The sequence below is a fragment of the Petromyzon marinus genome, chromosome 3, assembly GCF_048934315.1.
Source record: "Petromyzon marinus isolate PM22_M1 ecotype Great Lakes invasive population chromosome 3, UKy_Petmar_22M1.pri1.0, whole genome shotgun sequence".
Classification (NCBI taxonomy): domain Eukaryota; kingdom Metazoa; phylum Chordata; class Hyperoartia; order Petromyzontiformes; family Petromyzontidae; genus Petromyzon; species Petromyzon marinus.
In genome coordinates this window covers 6,271,036-6,294,854 of record NC_133669.1, presented here as the reverse complement: position 1 = coordinate 6,294,854, position 23,819 = coordinate 6,271,036, and the positions used below count along the sequence as shown (strand labels likewise).

The 23,819-nt window shown below is 43.3% G+C and overlaps 1 protein-coding gene across 14 annotated transcripts in view; it reads right to left on the bottom strand.

The window, feature by feature from the left end:
- C2CD5 (C2 calcium dependent domain containing 5) overlaps positions 1-23,819 on the bottom strand; it is a 65,016-nt gene that overhangs the window by 33,952 nt on the left and 7,245 nt on the right. For 7 of the 14 annotated variants that reach the window (XM_032972105.2, XM_032972123.2, XM_032972163.2 and 4 more), the window contains exons 4-11: positions 22,698-22,869; positions 19,674-19,769; positions 19,220-19,375; positions 18,509-18,908; positions 9,736-9,890; positions 7,170-7,258; positions 6,346-6,454; positions 2,721-2,786 (exon numbers count right to left, since the gene is read on the bottom strand). In XM_032972105.2, the coding sequence (XP_032827996.2) occupies positions 2,721-2,786; positions 6,346-6,454; positions 7,170-7,258; positions 9,736-9,890; positions 18,509-18,908; positions 19,220-19,375; positions 19,674-19,769; positions 22,698-22,869 (1,243 nt within the window). Of the gene's footprint in view, positions 1-2,720; positions 2,787-6,345; positions 6,455-7,169; positions 7,259-9,735; positions 9,891-12,305; positions 12,434-18,508; positions 18,909-19,219; positions 19,376-19,673; positions 19,770-22,697; positions 22,870-23,819 lie in introns of all 14 variants that reach the window. The other 7 variants (XM_032972114.2, XM_032972177.2, XM_076073236.1 and 4 more) reach the window with 3 other exon arrangements.

Genomic DNA, 23,819 nt, shown 5'->3' with positions numbered 1-23,819 from the left:
AACCTAGTTTCCAGCCACCCAAGAATAAATTTGGATCTCAATCGGTGAGTTTGATGGCTTCAGCCCAGTCAAGAAATACGTTTTGTTTTGTACTTCTTTAAGCCTTGACAATCTGTGATGGCTTATTCAGCTAATAGATGGAAAGTGAACCACCTGTTATGGAGATGGTGAGACACTCGTAGGTTGGGGAGATGGTAGTGTTTGTAAGAATTGTGGTGAGAGACTGTCCGTGGTGAAAATGAACACGTGCTCTAATGTAACTTTGGCATTTACAAGGAGTGATGAATTAATTATAATGCCAGGTGTGGAGGGTATGTGTGCCTATAATTCGTAGCTATGGAAGTGTGGCTGATGCATTACACAGAGGGGGTTGCCTGCATTATATACCTACTTGCAGGGAAGTAAATTAGCAACCATCACAACATTGGTACCCCCCCCCCTCCTGAAAATGGGTCTTAATATCAGGGTAAAAATATATATTTATATAAAAGCCATCTGGGCAAGCGGCATCAAAGCATAAAGTAGTTAAATCCCTAGAGGAACAGCTTCATCATATTGATGAACGAATCAAGGCACCGCCCAGAACGACATTATTTGATATCTCTTCAAAAGGAATCTTACAGCAGCCACAAGACAATGCCTTTGATTGTTTTTTTTTTCGTTTAATTACGTGTCAGCGCATGTCAATAATCAACTATATAAGTTAATAAAGAAGAAGAATTAACATCCCTTTTTGTCAGAATATTTATCCGATGAGCTATGAAGCTCTTTTTCACAGATGTTACTTCACTACCGGATGAAGCCCTCCACACACCACGTCGGAGATGTGGATTGTATGACCATACTTCATCACAGTGGTCAGTGCAGCTTGGTGAAACGAGTAGACCAGGAACCGCTTCAAATATTACTTCCAAGCAATGTCAGCCGTGGCTGGGAATAAAATTTAGTTCATAGTGCACTAAGCATTGAGCCAACTTTACACCCCGAGACACTCACCACAGTACATATCTGTGTGTGTATATAGGTGTGTACATTGACGATTATCTGAACCGATCCTGGGCCTCCCCTAGGTCGACTCAGCCTCAAATGAGTACCTGGTGTGGTGCGTAAACATCACCGCTGGGGAGACAAAGGTGGCCGGGAGTGGTGTTGGCCACCCACCCCCTCGGGTGTCATGCCAGCCTTCATTAGGTGCTCGCTAACAGCACTTTCCCCAGCAGTCTATCTTTATGCTGTGTCGACACAAATGTACCCTGAAATAATAGGCGATGTCAAACTGACAAACTGAGGGAAAACTACATTTCATTGATGACTGGGCTGAGATCATTAAACTCTACAACTTATTGCATTCAAATCAGGAGTAGATGGTTGTATACATGACAAACTATAGAAATATGTGGCTTCACTTGCATTATACAGCCAGCCATGAGGCTCAAACTAGAATGTTAGCAATGCTGGGCAAAGTGCTTTGACAGGAACTTCAGCCCATGATCACCAGGTCAATAAACTTCACTAAATTTGATAAGGAAAAAAAATGTGTTCAGTGTCTATCAGGTACTTTGATATTTTTAGTTTGTATAAAAAGGTGAAGACGGTTACCAAACCCATTCCGTAACCATCCGAGCTATACAATCCTTCCTTCATTACACCCCCCCCCCCCGCTAATTTCATAATCTTACACAAATGAGGTTTATGATGGCTTTGGTTCTGTATACCAACTACAGTACTAATAAGTTAACTACTTAGAGGTGGGGTTTGTGGATTACATAAGGATGAGAGCCATGATATGCTCAAAGCCCATCTCCTGGAAGAGGTGTTGAACATAACTGGAAGTTTCTGCCTGACGTATAGCAGTATTTGATTGATGTTATCTTACATGTGTAATGACAATAGAGCCTGCATGAGGTGTGAGGGGACTAGTGGCCACGGGAGGTAATGGCAGGGGAGTCAACCTACAGTACGAATGCACCAGTGGCCACGGGAGGTAATTGACTGGGGTATCAGTTGTGTGTGCGAAGGGACTGGTGGCTACGGGAATGTTCGAGAAGGGGGGCGTGGTCAGGTGACGGAAGAGGACGGTGGAGTCTGCATGGTGGAGCGGGCGTCCAGAGTCAGCGAGAAGGTTTGAGGAGGGGGGCGTGGCCTCATGTTGCTATATAAGGGGGAGATGCGCGGGAGACTCGGGGCTGTTGCAGTGGGGGTCTCCGCCTGATGTCAAGTGAACGTGCCTTCAATGAAGTGCCATCTCAAGAGAAGTGTGTCAAGATGGTCATTACACATGTAAAGTATCTCTACTTATCCATGATTTGTCAATTCCAAAGAAAAATACGTCAAAAAGGAATTTGCCGAATATACAAATTTTGGATTCTCCTAAAGTGTGTCTTGTGTTCACAGTGGAGTTTCTCTGGGTAAAAATTTCAAACTGTAATAATCACTTTCATTGGTGTTACATATTGGCAGTTAAAACACGAGACGGTAGGGGACCATTGACCCAATGTAGCCAAAGTGGCGATGATCATAAGGATATGGATAACAATGATGATGGTGCTGTCTGTCACTGGAGTGCCATGAACGGGAAGGTGATAAGGCGACGCATCCAAGCACGGGAATGGCAGACAGGTGAGCGGGCAAGCGAGCAAGCAGCCGGGTATAATGGCAGACAGATGTACAAGGGGCATTTATGGATGCGAAGGGTGAGGTTTTGATAGCCAACACGATACCTGACGCGAAACTATTCCAGTCAAGCAGTTTGTGAGAGCGGGTGTTACCCATAATCCCGACAAAGGCTGAGTTTGGAAGAGCAACCAGCAAAGGCGTTAGAAACCATCAACGTGTAAGAGCGAAAACACGCATACACAAACACATACACACAAACACACACGCATTAAACACATGCATGCATACATGAAAGCCCAACAAATGAAATTAACGTACAGTCTTGGTTTTAGTGTTACGTTTTCTTTGGGCTTTTTAAATTCAGCAATAACAATTATCTTTAGTCACGGTGGTAGATCACTCAACCTCACAATCTTTGTCAGAGGTCAACTCATCATGGCCCTCAGAGTTCACTAAAAGGGCACTAATTTGCGAGACTTTAACAGTGGCTGTACTTGGGAGACTGGACCTTACCACAATAACGTGGAATTTCCACCAAATCACCCTCAATATGCCCAATCTTAGATGTGAGAAGCTAAACAGATTAAGTCTGCTTAGTACTTGGATTAAGACACTGCCTGGAATCCCAGGTATTATAAGCTTGGGCTGTATAGTGGCCATGTGATGGCAATATAGCTTTATACAATGTTAAATCTATCTATGCGGAGACTTAATCCCCTTGTATCTATGGATTCTACCATGTTACTTGGTTTCCTCCCACATGCCAATGGAATTGCCCAGCCATCCCCAATGCAGGACACTCTTGAAAAAGGTGTATCCAGATTCGGTGAGACTTTTATGGTTATATAAAGGGACATTATTATAGCACATCATGGCATCATTATTTCAAGAGCCCAGGAGGATGACCAATTCTTCTGAAGACACAGCGGCTTCTACAAACTAATCTCACAAGATTCCTTACTGCTCCACAAATAGAGGCTCACCACATGTGAATAATATAATATGTGCCTATGCTCTCTCTCTGAAATAGTTGTGTTTGGCCAACTTACGTGACAAAGCAAATAATCTATACATTATTTATCAACCAAGCTCAAAGCATTTTACTGACTACACTTGAGGAGTTTGGGTACTAAAAACAGAGCCATATTTTCACATACAGCAGAAAGTGGCAATGACTCCCAAAGCATGAACTGGATTTTCATTATTTGAATAGCATTTGCTCAGTGAAAAAAAAACATTTTAGTGAGGGCTACATGAACTATACTATTTGTTTAGTTTTAGACTAAAAATTCCCGTACCAATATTTGTTTCAAATATTATATTCCATTGCTAATGTGTGCACAGACACACTATTACAAATAAGCATTAAGTATGCAATCTCACAATCATGCACTAAGCGCACACACACATATCTCATGCATGCATACATACAAAATTATCAAAGGCACTCATAATATTAAAACCAAAGATCGTATTACGTATATTGAAACCCTTTGAAAATCCACTGCTGGATGAAGATCTAACCACGCCCTGTCAGCCATGGTGGTTGAGTCCAAGCAACAACGAACACCAGTGAGGAGTAACACCCGAACCGGCCCTGGCTACCCCATTCCCCCTTCACTGACCCACACTGACCGTCATTGTGAAGCATGATCAAACGACCCCTAGGGCTGAAAGTGTGTGGGGGCCCTGCATCCAGCGGTGTGTATTGCCAAAGGGATGTCAATTATTGATTATTTTGTATTTCACGAGCTCTGATTTTGACCTTTAGGAGACCACGTGCATACTGTCTGTCATAAAATGCCACTTTCAGAGTCTGCCAAGGCTGCCTAGACACTGTACACGAGACTTCTCATCGCAATAGGACAAGCATGGATATGCCACCACCCACATGTTTAGATTTGCATGTGTAACAACAATAAAAATGTGCGTGAAAAGCATCTAGGTGCACGGCAAGATATTTTAAATCCATTCTTGATAAGTATACGTTCTCAAGCCGGGTGACAATAATTATATGCTACAGCCCTTTGCCAATGCACTGCTGGATGAAGGTGTCCCCATACACTCTCTGTTGGAAGGGCTGTTTAACCATTCTTCATCATGCTGGTTCAGTGCGGGTTAGTGAAGGAGGAACCAGGACCGGTTCAGATATCACCCGCAGTAAGCTTACCGCTGTGCCATTGCTCCACCCATAAAACTGCTTAAGGACCCAACAATGGAATCATAGGTCTCCCATTGCATTCACCAAGGGCCCATCTTACCCGTGTAGACTGATTTTATCATCTGGAAAACAAGTGAGCAGTTTGCACCCGTACCTGCCTCAACGATTACAGATGTAGGTCTAATGGCTGGAAATACATCAATTAATTTGCAAAATCAGATGGGTTTTTTTGTGCAATCACAGGTGACTGGGCTGAGACCATCAGGGTTGCTACACGGTGAAATCTCTAATAATCCTGGGTGGGAGTACAATAATAAAAACCAAGATCTCCGCAGCTCATTGCTCAAACACCGGCATTGAGGACCTTGAGCCAAATAACCACTTCAAAGTCTACGGCATTTTCATTCACATTCAAGCCTAGTCTGGATTGAGGTCATGGATAATAAAACATGTTTTATGATATAATTAGTTCACAACACGCATTTTAACTCCAGTTCTCACAGCACCTATAATGTTATCCACAGATGTGACCCATTGACAACAACCACATCAAGACTTGCGTCAATTGTTGGAGATTTTGCCATTCGATAAAAAAAACATGACGAAGAGTTTTACTGCCAAAAAATTCACTGATACTTACCAATTTATGATGAAATTAATTTGCGACTGACTTCATCAGACATTGGGTGTTTATCAAATGGTACAGATTTTCAGTGCTACAGATGGAAGTGTTGCGATTCGATTCAATACATTTATTTTTTATTTCTAGCATCTCATTTGTATTGGTTTTAAAATGTCATTTCAAAGTTGTGTTTGCAGCATCAGAGAAATAGAACACATAATTCGAATAAATTGTGTGTAAATAATACTTTCTCCTGCATATTATTCGATGCATGTGCCCAATATATTTTGCTCAAAACAATAAGTAAATGTAACTCCGATTGCGCAAATGGAGTCATCAGTCAAACACAAGTTATTCTGGAATTTCGTCAGTCAAGAGATGATCGCATCATGCTTTTGAAGAGCCGTTAAACGATAACGCCACGTGAATTCCGTTGTTATGATTTAAAATCGGCTTTTCTGACCCAAAAAAACGGAAGGTTGTCCTTGATGCCCAGTAAAGAGTGGTTCGCTGGATGTGATCTATCCAACATATCTGAAGTGTTTAAGTTTCATAGATATATAAAACAAATTCAGTGAACAACACATTTCTCGCAAACATTATTTTACAGTCATAAGCCATGAGGCTGAGACTATGTATGAGGAACTGGTTTAAACGTGGATGACTGGCGCCCAAAATAAAATCCTGGCTCAATATTCTGACATCGCCATTATAACCCAGCCAGCTTTAAAACATTTTTTTTTATCTAAAAATACATTTTGAAAATGTCTGCACAAAAAAAACCCACATTTTCAGCCCGAGTGGAAAACTGAAGACTGGAGCGAACATAACTTTACGCAACTATGAGACAGAGCCATGCAAAACACTTCAACTGCAGTGGCAATGGTTTAGGCAGGAGAGGTGTGTGTGTGTGCAGAAATGTTTGGATGGAATCCACAGCACTCACCAGGGTTGTGAATTCGGTCGAGCAGTTTGACTGAGCGGGCGCTCACTACGCCGGCAACGTGGATGAGGAACCCAGGCGGGAAGGAGGTCAGGGTGAAGAAAGGGAACTCCTAGACGGGACATGGGGAGGGGGGGGGTTAGTAGAAAAATATGATTGGTGGCGAGGGTTTGCTTAAAATGTCAAGGTGACTAGAGAATGTTAGAAAATAAGATTAAGGAGAGTACGTAAAGTGAGAAGATTATAATTGAAAGGAGACAGTTTTTGGGAGAGAAGAGATGATCATGGTTAATAGAGGGAAGAGAGCTTGGAAAGAGAGAGAGAGCAGTCTAAGCGGGCAAGGATCTAAAGACATGAACAGATCAAGAGTTGCAGCGCATGCCTATAATCCAGTACTTTGGAGGCAGGGTTGAGAAATCATGGGTAACTTATCTTTTGCATAGACCTCCAACCTGAGGCGTTGTGAGGCGGACAGGCAACGGCATTTCAGAAAAAATGTTCCGGACCTGGCTACGTGGATTATAATTTCAGAATTTCAACGCGCATGGCAATCACGCGCACAGGATGAGAGATTGCTCATTTGTGAGGAAAACGTTGAACGCAGGAAAAACCCCACACACACACACAGACACAAAAAGGGGTAACACTTTGCATTGCCATCACCTGGCCACCTCACAGCCACTCAACTACTTTACAATACCAGGCTTCCGAGGTCTGACAAGATCAGACACATTTTGGGTAATTGGGACATCGGCAAAATCAGGGCACCTTCGTGGTGTCTCTCTCAGAAAGGAGACAGCAGGGAAGAAGGATGGTTCGTGTCTCACCAGTTGGTCCATGGTAGCGGTCGTGTGCTGCCGACTCAACATCTTCATGGAGTTTCCATCCCGGCCACCGCTGCCACTGCCGACACCCGCTGGGTGGAGGGGGGGAGATGGGGACAAGGGGTACGCGGAGGCACTGGCGGACGGGAAAGAGCAAACGTGCTACGATGTGGGTGGCAGAGGGCAGTGCAGCTTGCACTGTGCTATGCTCCCACGTCTATGCCCGCCGCCTTCACTAACCCGCACTGACCAGCGTGGTAAAGTATCGCTAAATAACAAAAGGGCTGCTGAGCAGTTCCGTTTTCGCTTCGCATGCAGTTGCATGGTTCAGCGTTTGGATTGTCTCACCGGAATCATTATATTTGTAAGCCGTTCTCTTTTCTTGATTTGTACAACAAAACAACATCCGTATTGACCATGGACGGACAACGTGTTGAGTCAAACCCCTCATCCTGAAAATGCACTTCAATCCTTAAAATTGACAGTTCAATGCTATTGCCAAGTTGCTAGCCCGCATAATACAATTGTAATAAATAATTTAATAATTGTTTCGCTTTTCATTTTATAATTTAACAACTACCCTTACCCTGGAAATTATTCTCAACTAAGACAGCAGCAACTGGTGTTTCATCTCAGCTTGGACCGTTATTTGCCTGAAAACCATGGTAACAAAGTGCAACGATTTCCTCAGGCAAATACGAGCTGAGATTATAATTACCCAGCCTGAGCAACAGAAAGTAAATGGAATTGAACAGAAAAAAACATAGTTGAACTCATACTTTATTGTCTCAATAGCACAGCTGGCGTAACAGCAAGACAGTTCTGTAACAAATTGGTGGCTGAAGCCAAATTTGGTGCGACTGAAATTGATCATTTCAACCCTTTCTCACTTTAAACTGCATTCTCAACCACAAAGGATGTGTCACCTAAGTTTTAAAGTCAACTTCAACTAATTGTCATTATGGTGGTCGTAACTTCTGTTCATGGAAACATTCCTACAACTGGGCCGCAGACTAAGGATTCATGTTTTATTTCCAGGATATCGTGAGGTGGCCGGTTAGGTAGTTAAGTTTCATATTATGATGAGCTCCGAGCCAGCACCTCATATAAATAATGGGCTTAAGACCTGGGACACCAATCGAGGCAAAAGAAAACTTCTCATGTATAGCAAGTTTTACAATATCAATAAATCGCCAATTAATGCATAACACTCCCTAATTGCTAAAAAAAGAGAACAAGAAAAACAGTTAAGTTTACCATAAATCGACCAAAAAACTGGTGAATTATCATCTGGATAATTAAAATAGGTGAATTTAATAAGAAACAATAGAAGTTGTGCAATATCGATCTCTGGTGCATTTTCAGGTTGTACAGCGCGTTGTTCAGCACAATATCTGACGTTTCACTTCACATTCTGGGAGCTTCTTCGGGAACTGAATTGATGAGCACACTTTCTCCCTCGAGTACAAAGCCTGTGATGAAATGGCACTTCCAGTACATGGCACGAAATTTTAGAAACAATGCCGAACAAGACGGCAGTATCACCTTAAAAAAACTCATCGGAGAGTGTTTACATTTGTTGGTCTTTAAATTATCTGAAGCCTCTGGATAGATTAGTCCTGTCCCTGTCTAAGCGATCTCCAGGTGGTCCGGTTTTCCCCTCCACATTTAGCGACGTGTGTTTACGAGTATTTGACTGATTTAAATTCCACATAAGCCAGTTCGTTGAGCCATCATTTGTGGCCAGGTCGCTTCTGAAAAAGCGTTAAATAGCTCAGTGGGCCTTACCTGGTAAAATAAAAATCTGTAAAAATGCTCTTTAACTATTTAAGACCGTACATGTTTTATCATTTGCAAAATGTATATTTTCAACCATAGTTCTATAGGAATAGATATGAATTTAAGAATGAAGCCAGACTCATTATTTTCAATTATAATTGCGGCTCAAGACACCAACACATTAGTCTGTGTGGTGTTACCGATAATAAACAGTTAATCTTAGAACAAAAGAGGACTTATCCAATCACAAAACTAATGCTCCATCGAAATGCATGGTGAGGTGGATGCAGGATAAATAAAATTGCTCAATCTACACAACTTTGACTGTCAGGCATAATTATCACTTTGCTATACATGAGGAGTGTAAGAATGCACTGATTCATTGATACCAATTCTTCGAGCCCAAAATACGAACATTTACTGAGTGTGTAAGAATCAATGGTTTTTTCAATTCACATACGTTGCATGTTATGTGTTTACACAACCGTTTAACACACTAAAAGCCACTACATTCACGACAGTGTCAAAAAAGAATCGATTCATGATTCGCAACCATTAATCGTCACAATTCATTGTTAGTGGCTACGTATACAGTAGGGACGAATAGTTACACCCCTACTAAATACATAGCCACCGTTATCACAATGTAGAACATGGGGAGACAAATAGGGCAGGATAATGCAACTAAAATAATAAGACAGACAAGGGGAGCGAGTCACACGCAAGATTAGTGATATGGTGACAATAAGGGCTGGACAAGACATGCCATTGGCAGTGAACGGGGTCTTACCCATCTTGGGGGTCAGACTCAGCTCAGTGTCGGAGGAGGAGGACTGTCGGCTGAAGGACTTGATAGGAGAAAACGAGTTGGTGGTTTGTGCTTTTTGAGGACTCGATAATGGCGGTGACTGACTCAGGAGCGCTGCCTCATCCAGAAATGGGGCCCTGTTAGCAGAGGCAGCACAGAGATTTTGGGCTTATAGGAAAATCTTCAACCCCACTCCCCCCGCCCCATATCTAAAGAAACAAGTTTAAATAATAATATATCTCAAGAACTGTCCCTCAGGTAGCTATTAAACAATTATAGTTGTAATGTAACTTCAAAATAACTTAACTAAATTACAAATGTTATTTTAGGTTTCATTTAACAAAACACACAACCATCTTTTTACATGCCAATAATTGGGTGACACAAGGTGTACATTTAAATTTCATGTGACCAGTTGTGGGCAGGAATTTTAGCGTCAAGGTCAGTGTCTGCCTTTGCTAACATTGTGACCCTCCTTGTCAAACATCAAGCTTCGTAAAGGGATGACCTTTTGTCTGTCTGCCCTGCAGACACATGCAGGGGCTGCATCCGTGCATGCTGGGGAATGGGATTAAACTTAAAAAACAATCTTTTAAAAATAACTTGTCATCACAGCATCGAGCAGTTCAGGGGTCAGTTGGTGTTAAACGAGCACACACTTTTTTTCCGTATAAGGTTATAAAAAAGAAAAACAATCGAGCTAAAATACTGAAGGCCAGCTAGTCAGTCGATCAACAGTGGGCACATGCTCACAAAGTCAATCGTTACCAAAAAATGCACCGAGCAGTAGTTTTACCATGTGCTAGTGTTAGCACCTTTTTTGTAATTAACGTGACCTCTGGGTCAACAGCTTCTTTCTCGTGGAGCAGGTGAGCACCAACTGAAAACCACCACGCAAGGTACACTTGAGAAAATTCGTATGGCAAAGAGAGATTTAATTCTTTACGAATTAGTCGTGGTAAAGGACAAAGGCTCGCATGCGCATAAACTCGTGTCGGGGGTTTTGCTCCACGCAGTGAGCGGTGTGGTTCCACTGTATGAGTCGAGTGCTGGCCAAATACCAGATCAGGTTCTTTAAAGCAACTTAACAGCACAGTAAAACAAAAGTCCTGAAAAGGCAACGGCAAGCTGTACCAAAGGGTGGGCTTTCACAAACCGGTGGCCTCTAGAAAAAAAGCAAAAAAAGAGAGAGCAACCCATTCACAAGGGAAAAGTCTTGACCACAAACTAATCACCAACATAACATTTACACCAGCCAATCAATCATTGACTTTGACCTTATCTACAGATACAATAATTGGTTTAAAAATATCAGGACGTCTCATTGCGCTGTTACTTTGCATTAGAGTACCACCTCTGATAAATCTCACACAATTCTGGCCTATACAAAGCAAGGTCCAGAATGGCAACAGAAGTTCATTTTTGATATTCAAACGCGCATACGCAACACATTTTCATTTGGCTACACACAGCTGATTTCTCAATGCATTTGTTACACTGACAGAAAGAGGACATAAAGATGTGATAGTAATAAACGCCTGTTTCAGAGATATGCAAGCAAGGACCAATCTATCCATAATAATAATAAAATGGTTTTACGTATTTCACTATTAAAGTGATATTTACGTGAAGTTTGGCACTTTTAATCAACAAAAAGCTACGCTTGATACCAAACACAAGCTGACAAAAACAGCATGTCGCCACATATTTCATCTATATTTTCCCTAAACATTTTTACATAGCAAGGGTCAGTTTACAGGGCTGATTATGATTGTACCTGCAGCCCAGCAAGGCTTCTATTCAAGCCAGGACCGCTGTTTTACGCCTTTCTCTGGAAGAAGTGCAAAGAACAATCCTCTTTATTCCGCATGGCTGAAAAGAGCGCAGTCTAGCGGGGTCGAGCATCACAGGCCTTTGCAAGGTATAGCGACAATAATCATTCCAAGAGATGACACATTCTTACTGTCTCTTAAGAAGATCTGGAAAGGATAATAAGATATACTCTTCATTCTCTGCACTTAAATATGCCAATATGATAGATGAGACACCGCAGTTATCATGGCAATGTGCAATGACATCTGGTGTCTCCCTCAATTTCTCTAACCCAGCCACCAGACCGTGCTCTTTTTTTGTGCTGTTTTCCAAGGGAGTTATTGGCATGCGACCATCAACCAAGTCATGCCTTCAGAGCCGATTTAAGTCTGATTATGGAAAGCTAGGCAAAGAAGCTGTTCATTTGTGCACTCATTGGTGACCGGGCTGAAACCGTAACACTCACGACATTTAAGAACCGTTTCATAACTGACGGCTGGATCTGAGGTTTGACACCCGGGATATATCGGTGGTGTCAGCTCAGTGCTCCGACACATGCATAACCCCCACGAGCCACAGAGTCACCTCAACCACTGCCATTTAGAGAAACCGCTCCCTCGCCAACGGGGAGGCTTGTGTGTGGGAAGTGGTTGGCAGTGGTGGCTCGAACGAAGGGGGGGAGGGGGGGGTTATAGGAGGGGAAACGTTAAGAGGGCATTAGGATCGGGTGCTTGCCGTACCGAAAGATAGGAGGGTGGGAACAGAAAGAGAGAGAGAATGTCCCAGGGCAGCGCTGCGAGCAGTTTGAACAGGGCTGCTCAGGGTGGAGTGGAAACCTTTCTGCATCAGCGTGCGCTTAGGCAGAAACCTACGGAGGAGAAAAGGGGGGGAGCGGGCGAAGTGAAACGTTAAGGGGACATGAAAAACACTGGACGGTAAGGGGAGGATGGTGGAGACCCCTGTTGAAGGATCACAAAGTAGGACACGCTGATGAGCTGCAATACTCTCCACAGCCAACGCAAGTGGAAGAAACTGGAAAGAGAAGTTAGCAGGCCTAGACCAAAACACACGACTTCACAAGAAGGGCACTTCAGTTCATGTAACGCCTGGGAATTTATAGGAATATATAGTGCGATCCATTTATAGCTATCCCACCAAAATAACGAGGGATAATATAGAGAAAACCACATTTTTATTCAATGTCTCTGACAAATCTCAATTAACTTAAGAGTTTCAACACGTTCTCTCCTTTTTAAGGTATGGAGCCATCGCTTTCACAAAATTAATTCACCTGTTAAGAAGACAGTCATGAGAAATTAATGGTGTATCTATAAAGAATCGCCCTATATATTTGATTTGTCTTCTTAGCATTTTCATATTCGGTAACATTCGAGACTCCCTTGCTTGGTCTATGGAACGTTATCTTACTGTATGCCATCATCACACAGCAAGAAGTCTGAACAAGACAATCAACCGTTAATAGTTTCAGAACAGGAGCCTGTGAAATTCAATTAACTACGATCAAGGCTCCAAGATAACTGTGGCTCTCATGTCACAAGTGGTTTTACTTCGTCAGCCAATGGACTACTAATTCACTCATCGTGTCTCTATGTTCCAATGTGAATCGTGAATGCCGCTTTTTGGTGCGTCCCAATGCATTTGATGAAGATCGCAGATAATCGCGGATAAGGGTATGTAGAGCACTCGGCTGTTATCTGGGATAGCTATGGATAACAAAGATTAATGTATGTCACGTAGACTCTTGTGTAATGTACTGGAGTGTGCTGCATCTGCAGGCTGCAGAGGTGATTTGGATGGCACAGAAATTAGCAATATCCTCTCCGAAATGGTTAAAACCCACATATCATGACCATCGGCTTTATCATCATAATCAATCATCTTCATCACCTTCATCTGTATAGCATTGTTGTCTTCACCTTCATCATACATTGCCACGGGTAATGGCATGGATTTACAACATGACACACGACGCACAGCCTATGCTGCCAACAGAGGGCAAGGCAAAAATCGATCGTCTTACAGTCCTGTTCCCAACGTCTACGCTCGCTGTCTCCACCAACCTACACTGATCAGCATGGTGAAGTATGGTGAAATAACCCCCATTACCCACACACCGTGGGGAGGCTCTCATCCAGCGGTGTCTGGCAATAGAGATGTACATGTACACGTGCACGTGAATACATAAACATGTTTACAAGTACACACAAACCATGACCGACTCCAAGGCAGATGGGATGCCAAGATTCAAAACTCAAGATCTGATGTAAAAAGGTGTTATTCAGTGGAACAAATTTGTACCCGCAGCTACCTTGAATGTATGGTTGCTATAACAACAGAGAAGAGGAGGGTTAAGGCAAAGGAGTTGTGAGCCAGCATAATAACAGACCTGAGCTTGTGGCTTCTTATTACCATGAGGTACTTAACATTCCTTCCTCATTAAATAAATAATCCAACAGCTAATGTGTTTAAAGTCTTGCTGTGGAATGCTTGTAATTAACATTTAAGGCCAGTGGCTCTCAATCAAAAGGTTTTAAGTTCAAATACAGGCCGAGGTTGACTCAGTCCATCATCCATCCGGAAGGTTGATAATATAAATACCACTATGTAGGCAAGTCAATATTGGTTGTTAAATGGATATGAATGTGGAATTTCAATCAGTCTCTGGGCTTCTTTGGTTCTTTCGGTAAAGTCACGTAGAATGAGAATAAAATAATAAATTGATAAAATAAAATAACACAGTAATATTCTCACGACGTTTCGGCCACAACACAAGCGGCCTTCATCAACACAAGCGGCCTTCATCGCTTGTTGTGGCCGAAACGTCGTGAGAATATTACTGTGTTATTTTATTTTATCAATTTATTATTTTATTCTCATTCTACGTGACTTTACCGAAAGAACCAAAGAAGATGAATCATTGCAGTCACGAAAGCTTTAAATCGAAAAGTCTCTGGGCTGTAAATAGGAGATTAGCATTTGAGCAAGAAATCACTTTGACTCGACATTATTGAAAATGTAATGCCCGAAATGTGGCTTGAATAACAGGAAATGTAAATTGTGATGCTGGTCTCTACTCAGAGAGTGCAGTAGAGGACCCAGGTGAAGTTGTCAAAACAAAGGTAAGAGATTTCAGACTGGTTAAGCAGAGGACAGATTATTGGTAAAAGCAGGTGATTTGGTCACCATAATGATGGTAACCACAATAGACAGCCTAAGAATCATAATACATAATTTATAGCAGGAAAGACTTGGGGGTATGAAGATGATCCAGGTTCACATTCTATGGTTCTTTCGGCAAAGTCACGTAGATAGAAAAATAAAAAACAATGAAATAATAAAAATTTAAATTAAGTTATTAAAAATAATACAAATATTACGACGTTTCGACCACAACACAAGCGGTCGTCATCAGGAACAGGGAGGTTATCCTCTAAGGGCAAGCTGTTTATAAAAGTTTAGAGATGGGAGGGGCAGCTAATGTTAATGTAGGAGAGGGCTCCGACACCGGCAGTAGGTCTACACCAATCAGAGAGCTGTTTATAAAGGTTTAGAGATGGGCGGGGCAGCTAATGTTAAAGTAGGAGAGGGCTCCGACACTGGCAGTAGGTCTACACCAATCAGAGAGCTGTTTATAAAGGTTTAGAGATGGGCGGGGCAGCTAATGTTAATGTGGGAGAGGGCTCCGACACCGGCAGTAGGTCTACACCAATCAAAGAGCTGTTTATAAAGGTTTAGAGATGGGCGGGGCAGCTAATGTTAATATAGGAGAGGGCTCCGACACCGGCAGTAGGTCTACACCAATCAGAGAGCTGTTTATAAAGGTTTAGAGATGGGCGGGGCAGCTAATGTTAATGTAGGAGAGGGCTCCGACACCGGCAGTAGGTCTACGCCAATCAAAGAGCTGTTTATAAAGGTTTATCTACGTGATAGAATATGAATTCCTGCAGTCACGAAAGTTTTAAGTCAAAATGACCCAGGTTATTAGGTTATTTAGCTATGACCTTGGTTAGGGCTTGTGCCCGTTGGCAGGTTTAGGGGACTGCCTGAGCATTGTGGCTCACAAGCTACGGATGGGCATAACACTACCTTCATTAACTGTGTATTTCAGAAATAATTTGCACAAAATAGACAACTGTCAAAAGGCGGCTAAGGGACAGTTTGCAATGGCAGAAAAAGTTGTTTATGGGTTATACAATCACTTTGAAAGGGTAGAGTGGTCCAATTTGGTGTTAAAGGGACTGGTGTTTTAAGCAGGAGTAATGTATGTTACTGCATAGAACAGAGTGTGGGCCAGGAGAAAAAAAAACCCCTATATATTAAAAAAACATTCAATCTATGAATACAGCTGCTTGTGGAGTGCACGAGGAATTTTTTTTATAATGGGACGGGGTCAGTAACTTTGCAAGCTCAGAAAAGAACACGGCATGAAAGCACTATAATCAGGAAAAGGAGGGTCTCTGATGGGTGAAACATGTTCAGGATGGGGAAGGGCAGGCCAGGAAGACAGGAGGGGGGCTCGCAATCAGAGAGAAAGCGCTGCAATGTGCCTGGGATACAATACTTGCTGGACAACAATTTACCAAAAATCCCATGCACACCCCTCCAGAAATGTTTATTTGAAACATTCAGTGGTGACTTCCCTCATTCAAAGTAAAACCATACGTACGCTTTTGTTTCCATGACTCGGAGTGGAAGATTCTGTGTTGGAATTGAGTAAAATTTTCACCATTTTTTACTGTGGGCGATTCCTGCAGGTACCGTGATTCTCCCATGGGAGATTCCAAAATTTAAATCTCCATTCACTTGGATGGGATTCTCACAGGGCTGAGTGCGCTATCGACTGGGCATATGTGAAAAAGAGCTTCAGAGCTAATCGGATTTCTCCAGGAAAAACATGATTCTGATCTATTGGCGACTCATAATGGCATCATTGGAATCACCAGTATCTTCTGAAACTACCAAAGCCTGAAATTTTGTGGCGATCCATGTACCGTATTTTCCCGCATATAGCCCGCATACGCATATAACCCACAGACGCATATACCCCGCAAAAATAGCGTTTTGTGTAAAACAAATTCCATATACCCCGCATGCATTCATATATTTAACGTCGTTACCGCAGCTTAATTCCATCATATTAATACGAAGTTTACATTTGTAATACATTCCACTATAAATTGTTAACATTAAAAACATAACGTGCACAAAGAAAACAAACTAACCGGAAACGAGTGAACTTAAAACAGTAAATAAGTAATAAAAGTAAATATCCAATAAATAACAGCAACTGGTAGATGAGTACAGTTTTAGCACTGGTAGATTGCGCACTGCGCAGATAATAATAGCGGCACTACGGTGACGCCGTCGCCTCGCCCCCACCCCTCTCCCCCCCCGCTGCCCCACCCCCCACCTCTCTCCCCCCCGCTGCCCCACCCCCCAACCCCCACCTCTCTCTCCCCCACCCGCTGCCCCACCCCCCAACCCCCACCTCTCTCTCCCCACAGCTCTCCCGTCACCATCACAGACCTTGCTCTGCCCCACCCCCCACCTCTCTCTCCCCCCAGCTGCCCCACCCCCCAACCCCCACCTCTCTCTCCCCCCAGCTGCTCCACCCCCCAACCCCCACCTCTCTCTCCCCCCAGCTGCCCCACCCCCCAACCCCCACCTCTCTCTCCCCCCAGCTGCTCCACCCCCCAACCCCCACCTCTCTCTCCCCCCAGCTGCCCCACCCCCCAACCCCCACCTCTCTCTCCCCACAGCTGCCCCACCCCCCAACCCCCACCTCTCTCTCCCCCCCGCTGCCCCACCCCCAATCCCACCTCTCTCTCACCCCGCTGCCCCACCCCCCAACCCCCACCTCTCTCCCCCCAGCTCTCCCGTCGCCGGTAAACAGTGCGCACACTTCAAACATTGTGGTTTAATTGTACAAACAATTAATTTAAAACGTGATCACGTGCAATTTTAGTGCTAGTGGTTTATTCAGCAGTGCTTTAGTCAAAGGTAAGTGTTGCATAGTGGATAGTCCTACCATGAAAAAATGTAACGAGTTATGACATGTCACACGTGTAAAATATTTTTGGGATAGCCCGCACCTCTATATACCCCGCAGGGTCTTGTTTTGTTTGTAAAAAGTGGTATACCCCGCGGGTTATATGCGGGAAAATACGGTAATTGTCACTAGGATGGAGATCCAAGGACTTTCATGATAATGCACAAAGATTATATGGACGATTCCAATGCTGTCAATCCCATTCAATAACATGTGGATTCTTGCAGCTTCATCATTCACAGAATCCCCATTAATTTCAATGAACACGCCAAAACCGTCATTCGCATGAACACCATTCCATTGGAAAATTCATTGGCTCTCAAAGAAAACCATTAGTTTTAAATGGATATTCCCCATCACTCCATTTAAGCAAATGGGATTCTCCGACAGCCTATGCATTCCCATTCATTTCAATATGAATTCGTGGAGCTTCATTCATATGAACATATACATACTCTTTGGTTCTATTGGGTAAAGTCACGTACCTACGTGACTTTACCCAATAGAACCAAAGAGTATGGATCCTAGCAGTCACGAAAGCTTTAAATCTAGAATTGAACATATACAATTCGAGCAATTACACAATTCTATATTCCCATTTGGAATCACAATTCCAGGCTAGAGGCAGTGGGACTCACCCAGAACTGCACATAACGATAGTTAACCACGTCTCAGTTGCAAACAAAGATTTAAAGAGTCTTAAAGGTTAAGTCTGAAAGGATCTCACATCGTGTGGTTAAATTAGGAACACAAATCACAGGCAAGTCACTATTCCAACACACCGTGGCACTCATCATCATCTCATCAAACAACTTTAATCTTTTGATTTGTCCTTTAGTTATTAGTGGTCCTCTGTGCACGCGAGCTACTCACTCCTTTGTGTCGCGAGGAATGGGGGTCGGCTGGCTCTGCTGCTGCTGCTGTTGCTGGTGATGCTGGTGCTGCTGCGGCCCAGGGCTGGCTTCACCAACCAGAAACTGGACGCCGGTGCCAGCAGCATTGCTGTTGTTGGTGGCGCCAGCTGACAGGGGTGGAAATGGCGATTGAAGTTGGCTGACCCGTCGTTGGCCGAGCAGAGCAAGGACAGGCGGGCTGGGCTGGCCAGGAGCGGCGGTGGTTGTGGCGATTGCCAACTTCTCAAGGGTGCAGGCTGTGCCAATGGCTCGGACCACCAGGCCAGACTCGCCCTCCAAATCGAAGCATTGCAGGTAGCCCACAACGGCATTGCCAAACATCTCCAGCACCTTCAAGCCAATCTTACGCTGAAGCTCACCTGCTCACCCACACAGAAGCACGTACACAGAACAGCACTGGTTTTTTTCCAACGGCTTTCCAGGTGCAACTGAGTGTCACTGCCGGTGACACTATGACTGCGTGTGTTGAGAAAAGATGAGAAGATTAAATTAGAAGGGTTATGAAGATGCCGGTGCAGGGTAGAAGTCCAGAGCAGATCTGGGGTCAATCATAATTAGTCACTGCCACCGATGTTCTCTGAAAAGTAAAAGCAAGCAGATGACTTTTCTTCTCTAGAATAATAATGGTTTTTTTGCACTACTAAGGCGTCAACTGCGCGCTTCTACACACCGGACATTTGCGAGATGAGGCGCTGGCGAGCCTCGTTGGAGGCGCGGGGGGTTCGGATGCGATCGATCCACTGGTACTCAGGGTCCTCGTTCACCACCAGCTCCTCCACAAAGCCGTGCACGGCCAGCGCACGGTAGCACCGTGGTATGCACGTTGCTATGAGCGGGCACGCACACGCGCACAGAATTATTGAATTGACACGCGCACCCAACTGCATAGTACATAATAGTACAAGGAAAAAGTGACTTATAGACAACAAAAAGCGTAAATGTGATCACTGCATCGGTCTTCCCATCATGCCCTGTATGTCAAGTGACATCACCAAAACTGCGCGTTTAATGCACACAGCAAAAAATATTATGCATCCAGTTAAAGTGGAAAAAATACAACTGCAGTGGGAAAATAAAGCAATAAATAATGAAGGCATGAAAAAAAATCACAAACCAACACTCACAGCTGAAAAACTTGACTCCGCACGATGACTGGCGGAAGCGATTTATGTCGTTAAAAAGATCCACCTTGATGGTGACATTGATTTCGCCACGGATTCCTGAAAAACAAGAACAAAAACATAAATTCCAAAAATGTTCTAGTAATGACAGCATCAAATATGGGCAGAATGGATTTTTCCAGCTGTCCCCCAAGTTCAGCTCTCTGACGTATAAAGTAAAAATACATCTCCTTGACTGCAATATCCGACTTCATAAATAACTAGGCACATAATGCTTGATTAACACCGACTGATACACGCATTTATTCGTGATGACGATCATTACAATCTCCTTGCTGGAGGTAAAAGGTCTTAGTTGTTAAATAAGGTGGTTTCCCAAATGTATTATGGTGAGTATTAATATTCCCAGCTACTCTACATGTAATCATGAGTTCAGTCAACTAAAGAATGAGCATTTTATCTTACAGACAAGTAAATGGTAAATTAAAAAAAAATAATGTTACATGCAAATTGCAGGTTACTTTGTATTCATTTTAGATGAGTCACATTGCATGCTGTAGACTACTCTGCATATCCGATTATTGAAAAATTATTAACAGTCGAATATACAAATCGTTGATAATGCAAATGTACAGCCTCTGCATGCGTTTGCACATATTTACATCGTTTTACTGTTAAAGCAAAATGTAACATCTCAAAGTCGATGTGTACTTTATAAATATATTTTACTTTCTCTGACTTGGATGTACCTAAATATACAAATGCACATTCTGAATTCTTCTGGGCCAGATTATGTTGTCCCAAATTGCATTAATCATACAACACGTGAAAATGTAAACCAAGACAATAGTGGATCACAAGCACCGAAATTTGGTAAGCGTTAGACATTATTAACATTTGGCGGGGGGCGGGGGGGATGTGTAATGTTACTTCACTGTTGGTCAGTGTGGGTTGGTAAAGACAAACATACCGAATGAAAAAAACACCGAATTCTTACAAACAAATGCGATTTGAGGCATGTATAATGACGCTTAAGAATTAACATTCATTGATGAATCAATGCATCACAATAACACATAGAACAAAGGAACAAATGCACGTGACAGACATCATATTAACCGTTCAGCAAAGTAAGTGGCCTTAGTCAGGACACGTTGCAAGAAGGGTAGAGGGCCGATGGCGAAAGATGGGAACACATGCCCAAGATAATGACCACCGCGGAGATGGAGCAACAAGGTCAGCTCTTGTGCAGGAGTGAGTTGAACTGTTGCACATCACGAGACTGAGGGATAGCGACAACTTGGGCAGTCTTTCACCAAGCAGTAAATAATGGCTGATTGTGATACAGTATTAAAATACATTAATCACTCATGTGCATGACTTTCAAGTAACCTTTGTTCCATTTACTGAAGCAAGCACAATCTTTATGCAAGGGCTGGCATTAAGCCCTCATTTCGGCATAGCATTAACTATTCTGTGACCCTTGCACAAACAACAGGAATAACAGCTGCATCACATGCACTGTAATGGTGCTGCAGGGTTGCTCTGTTAAGCAGAGTTGTTAGTTCACTTGTAATCAGCCAGTGGTTACATATGCACTATAGTTGCGTGACACACTGAAAGTTTCCAGCCATAGCCGTTATGGAAACTTGGGGCTTGATAAACTGCTGTGATACCTTTGATTACTGCTATGTTCAAGTCTCGTTGACTTGTAAGTTGATCGTTTTGGTTCGTGGATATGTATGTGTTAAGATGCCTCTGCAAACCACCCATAGTCAAATCAGCAAAACCACTTTTCAAATATTCATTCCGAGTGTGACAGTACCAATACAGTCAGTCACCCTAAATAATTGCCAGGTGTGGTTCCCAATAAATTCTACAAGTTTCCAGAGTAAACAAATATTAGCGAGGAAAGCAATTTACTTGTGACAGTGAAACAGTGGTTTAGGGAGCAAGACAAATAAATCTTGAAAGCAGGAATCAGAACCTTGGAACATTGAGACAATATATTTACTACTATAATGAGCCGAGAATGTCTGTGTCCCGCGTGTGACGTCGCTCCACGTCGACCAGCCCCCTCAGCAATAATCATGAGCAGGTGACGTCCTCCAAATAGACACCCCCTCATTAACAATAATTAGCGGGTGACGTCACTCCAGATGGAGGGGCGAGGCGCCTCCTCCCCTCTCCTCAGCATCAACTTATAACCCTCACGACAAAGGCAGAACCCTCACGTCACGCCATCTGCGTAACGCTATTGAGTCAAAGAAGTAAAAAGGATGTCAGAAATAAGTCTGTGTCACCGCGGCCTTACAAATTGCACACGAATGGATGCAATGAATATCACGTCGTGGTCTGATTTTCGCTTTCAAGTTTCAGATTTACTGCAATACACCCGTCCTTGGACGGGCAAAAGGCTAGTATTGCATATTAAGGGAAAAATGTAGAAAAATAACCGATTCATAAACAACAGTAAGTGCTTTCTACGTCAGGATATGGAATGTTGATCCCCCTTAAAACCTCACTTACAATGAAAAATGTCATGCTTAAGGTAAGCGAACTAGGTGTCAAAACCATCACGAGGCCCCTTGAGTAGCATGCCCATCATTTCACATTCCAAACAAAGCCAGAGGACAAACCTACAGATAAGAAGTGTTTTAATCCCTTAACATATGAAAATTACTCCATCAATCTGTGATAAAAATCACACATCACAAATGAGTGGTGGTGCAACGGCACGGTGGCACAGTGGTTTGTTGCACTGCGCTATGAATCCGATGACTTGAAATTGATTTCAGTCCATGGCGAGTGAGATCTGACCGAGAGACCACCCAAAAATGGCCATCCTCCCCACCGTATCTCACCTTCTATGAACAATCTGTGATGCAACGATTTGTGTAGTGTGCATTTCTGTATTAATACATCCCACCATTCATACCCGAAAAACGTGCAACTATCGCTCGAAGCAATTCAAAGAATTCTACGCTTTTCTGTTGGAAACCTTCGAAAAATCATCACAATACAGACCGTGTATGGTGTCGTAGATGGGGAACCATCCCGAGATGAGGGAGGCGGCCTCGGTGGACAGGAGGGGGTCGATGTCGATGTAAACCTTTCCGATGGCATCGTTGGCGCTGTACGTGTCGTGGTCGAGTACTGTTATTTGCAGAGGCTCGTCCTGCAGCTCCTCATCGTCCACCTAACTCACACGCACGTACGCATCTGTATACGTCTATATATATACAGCACGTATCCACTCACGGACCATGAGAGCACATATGCAAAAAATAAAGACGAGGATCCCCCATATTGCTGATAGCGAGAACCTATGAAAGCCGGCATGGCACACGAGGGGGTGGGTGGCTAGCAACCACGCCCGGCCACCTTTGTCTCCCAAGTGGCGATGCTTACACACCGCATCAGGTTCTCATTTGAGCCGGAGTCAACCAAGGAACGGTTCAGATAATTGTCACTGGTGCTGGCCATGAGCGGGAAGTCGAACTCGGAACGTCGGGTTCAAAGCGCAGCATGCTAACCGCGACACTACCTCGGGCACACACACACGTACCTGCATATACACAAATACGCACCCTTCAGGGCAGTCATGACCATCGTCATCATCCATAATATATCCACTGCTGGATGAAGGCATCTCCAAGCCACCGCCAGTCCCACAATTCAGCAATCCATCTAGCTCCCGCAAGCGAGCTGATCTCATTGCTCCATCTCTGCGGTGGACACACTCTGGCGCATGTTCTCTCCTTCGGCTGCTACGTCATCATGAGCCCCAACCACCGGCCATCATTCCTTCTAGTGGCGTGTCCTGTCCAAGCCAATTTTTCTAAACAGTCAATGTGTCTAACTTGCATTTGTTCACTGACCCGTGTTGCTCATTTTGTTTCTCAATGCACATTTCAAGTATACACCTCTCAATGCTTAAAGTTTTTGCTCGATTTTCTTTATAAAAGTGCCCATGCTTCTGAACATTGTCGTACCAGGTAATATATTCAATGATTGAAATATTTTTTTTAAGACATGTCGATTTTATGATTTTAATTAAGTTCAGTTTTACAAAAGCAATCGAATCTGCTCTTAGCTGCCTTTTTATTTCATCACTTTGATCCCGGTCTGCCTTAAATAGCTAACCTA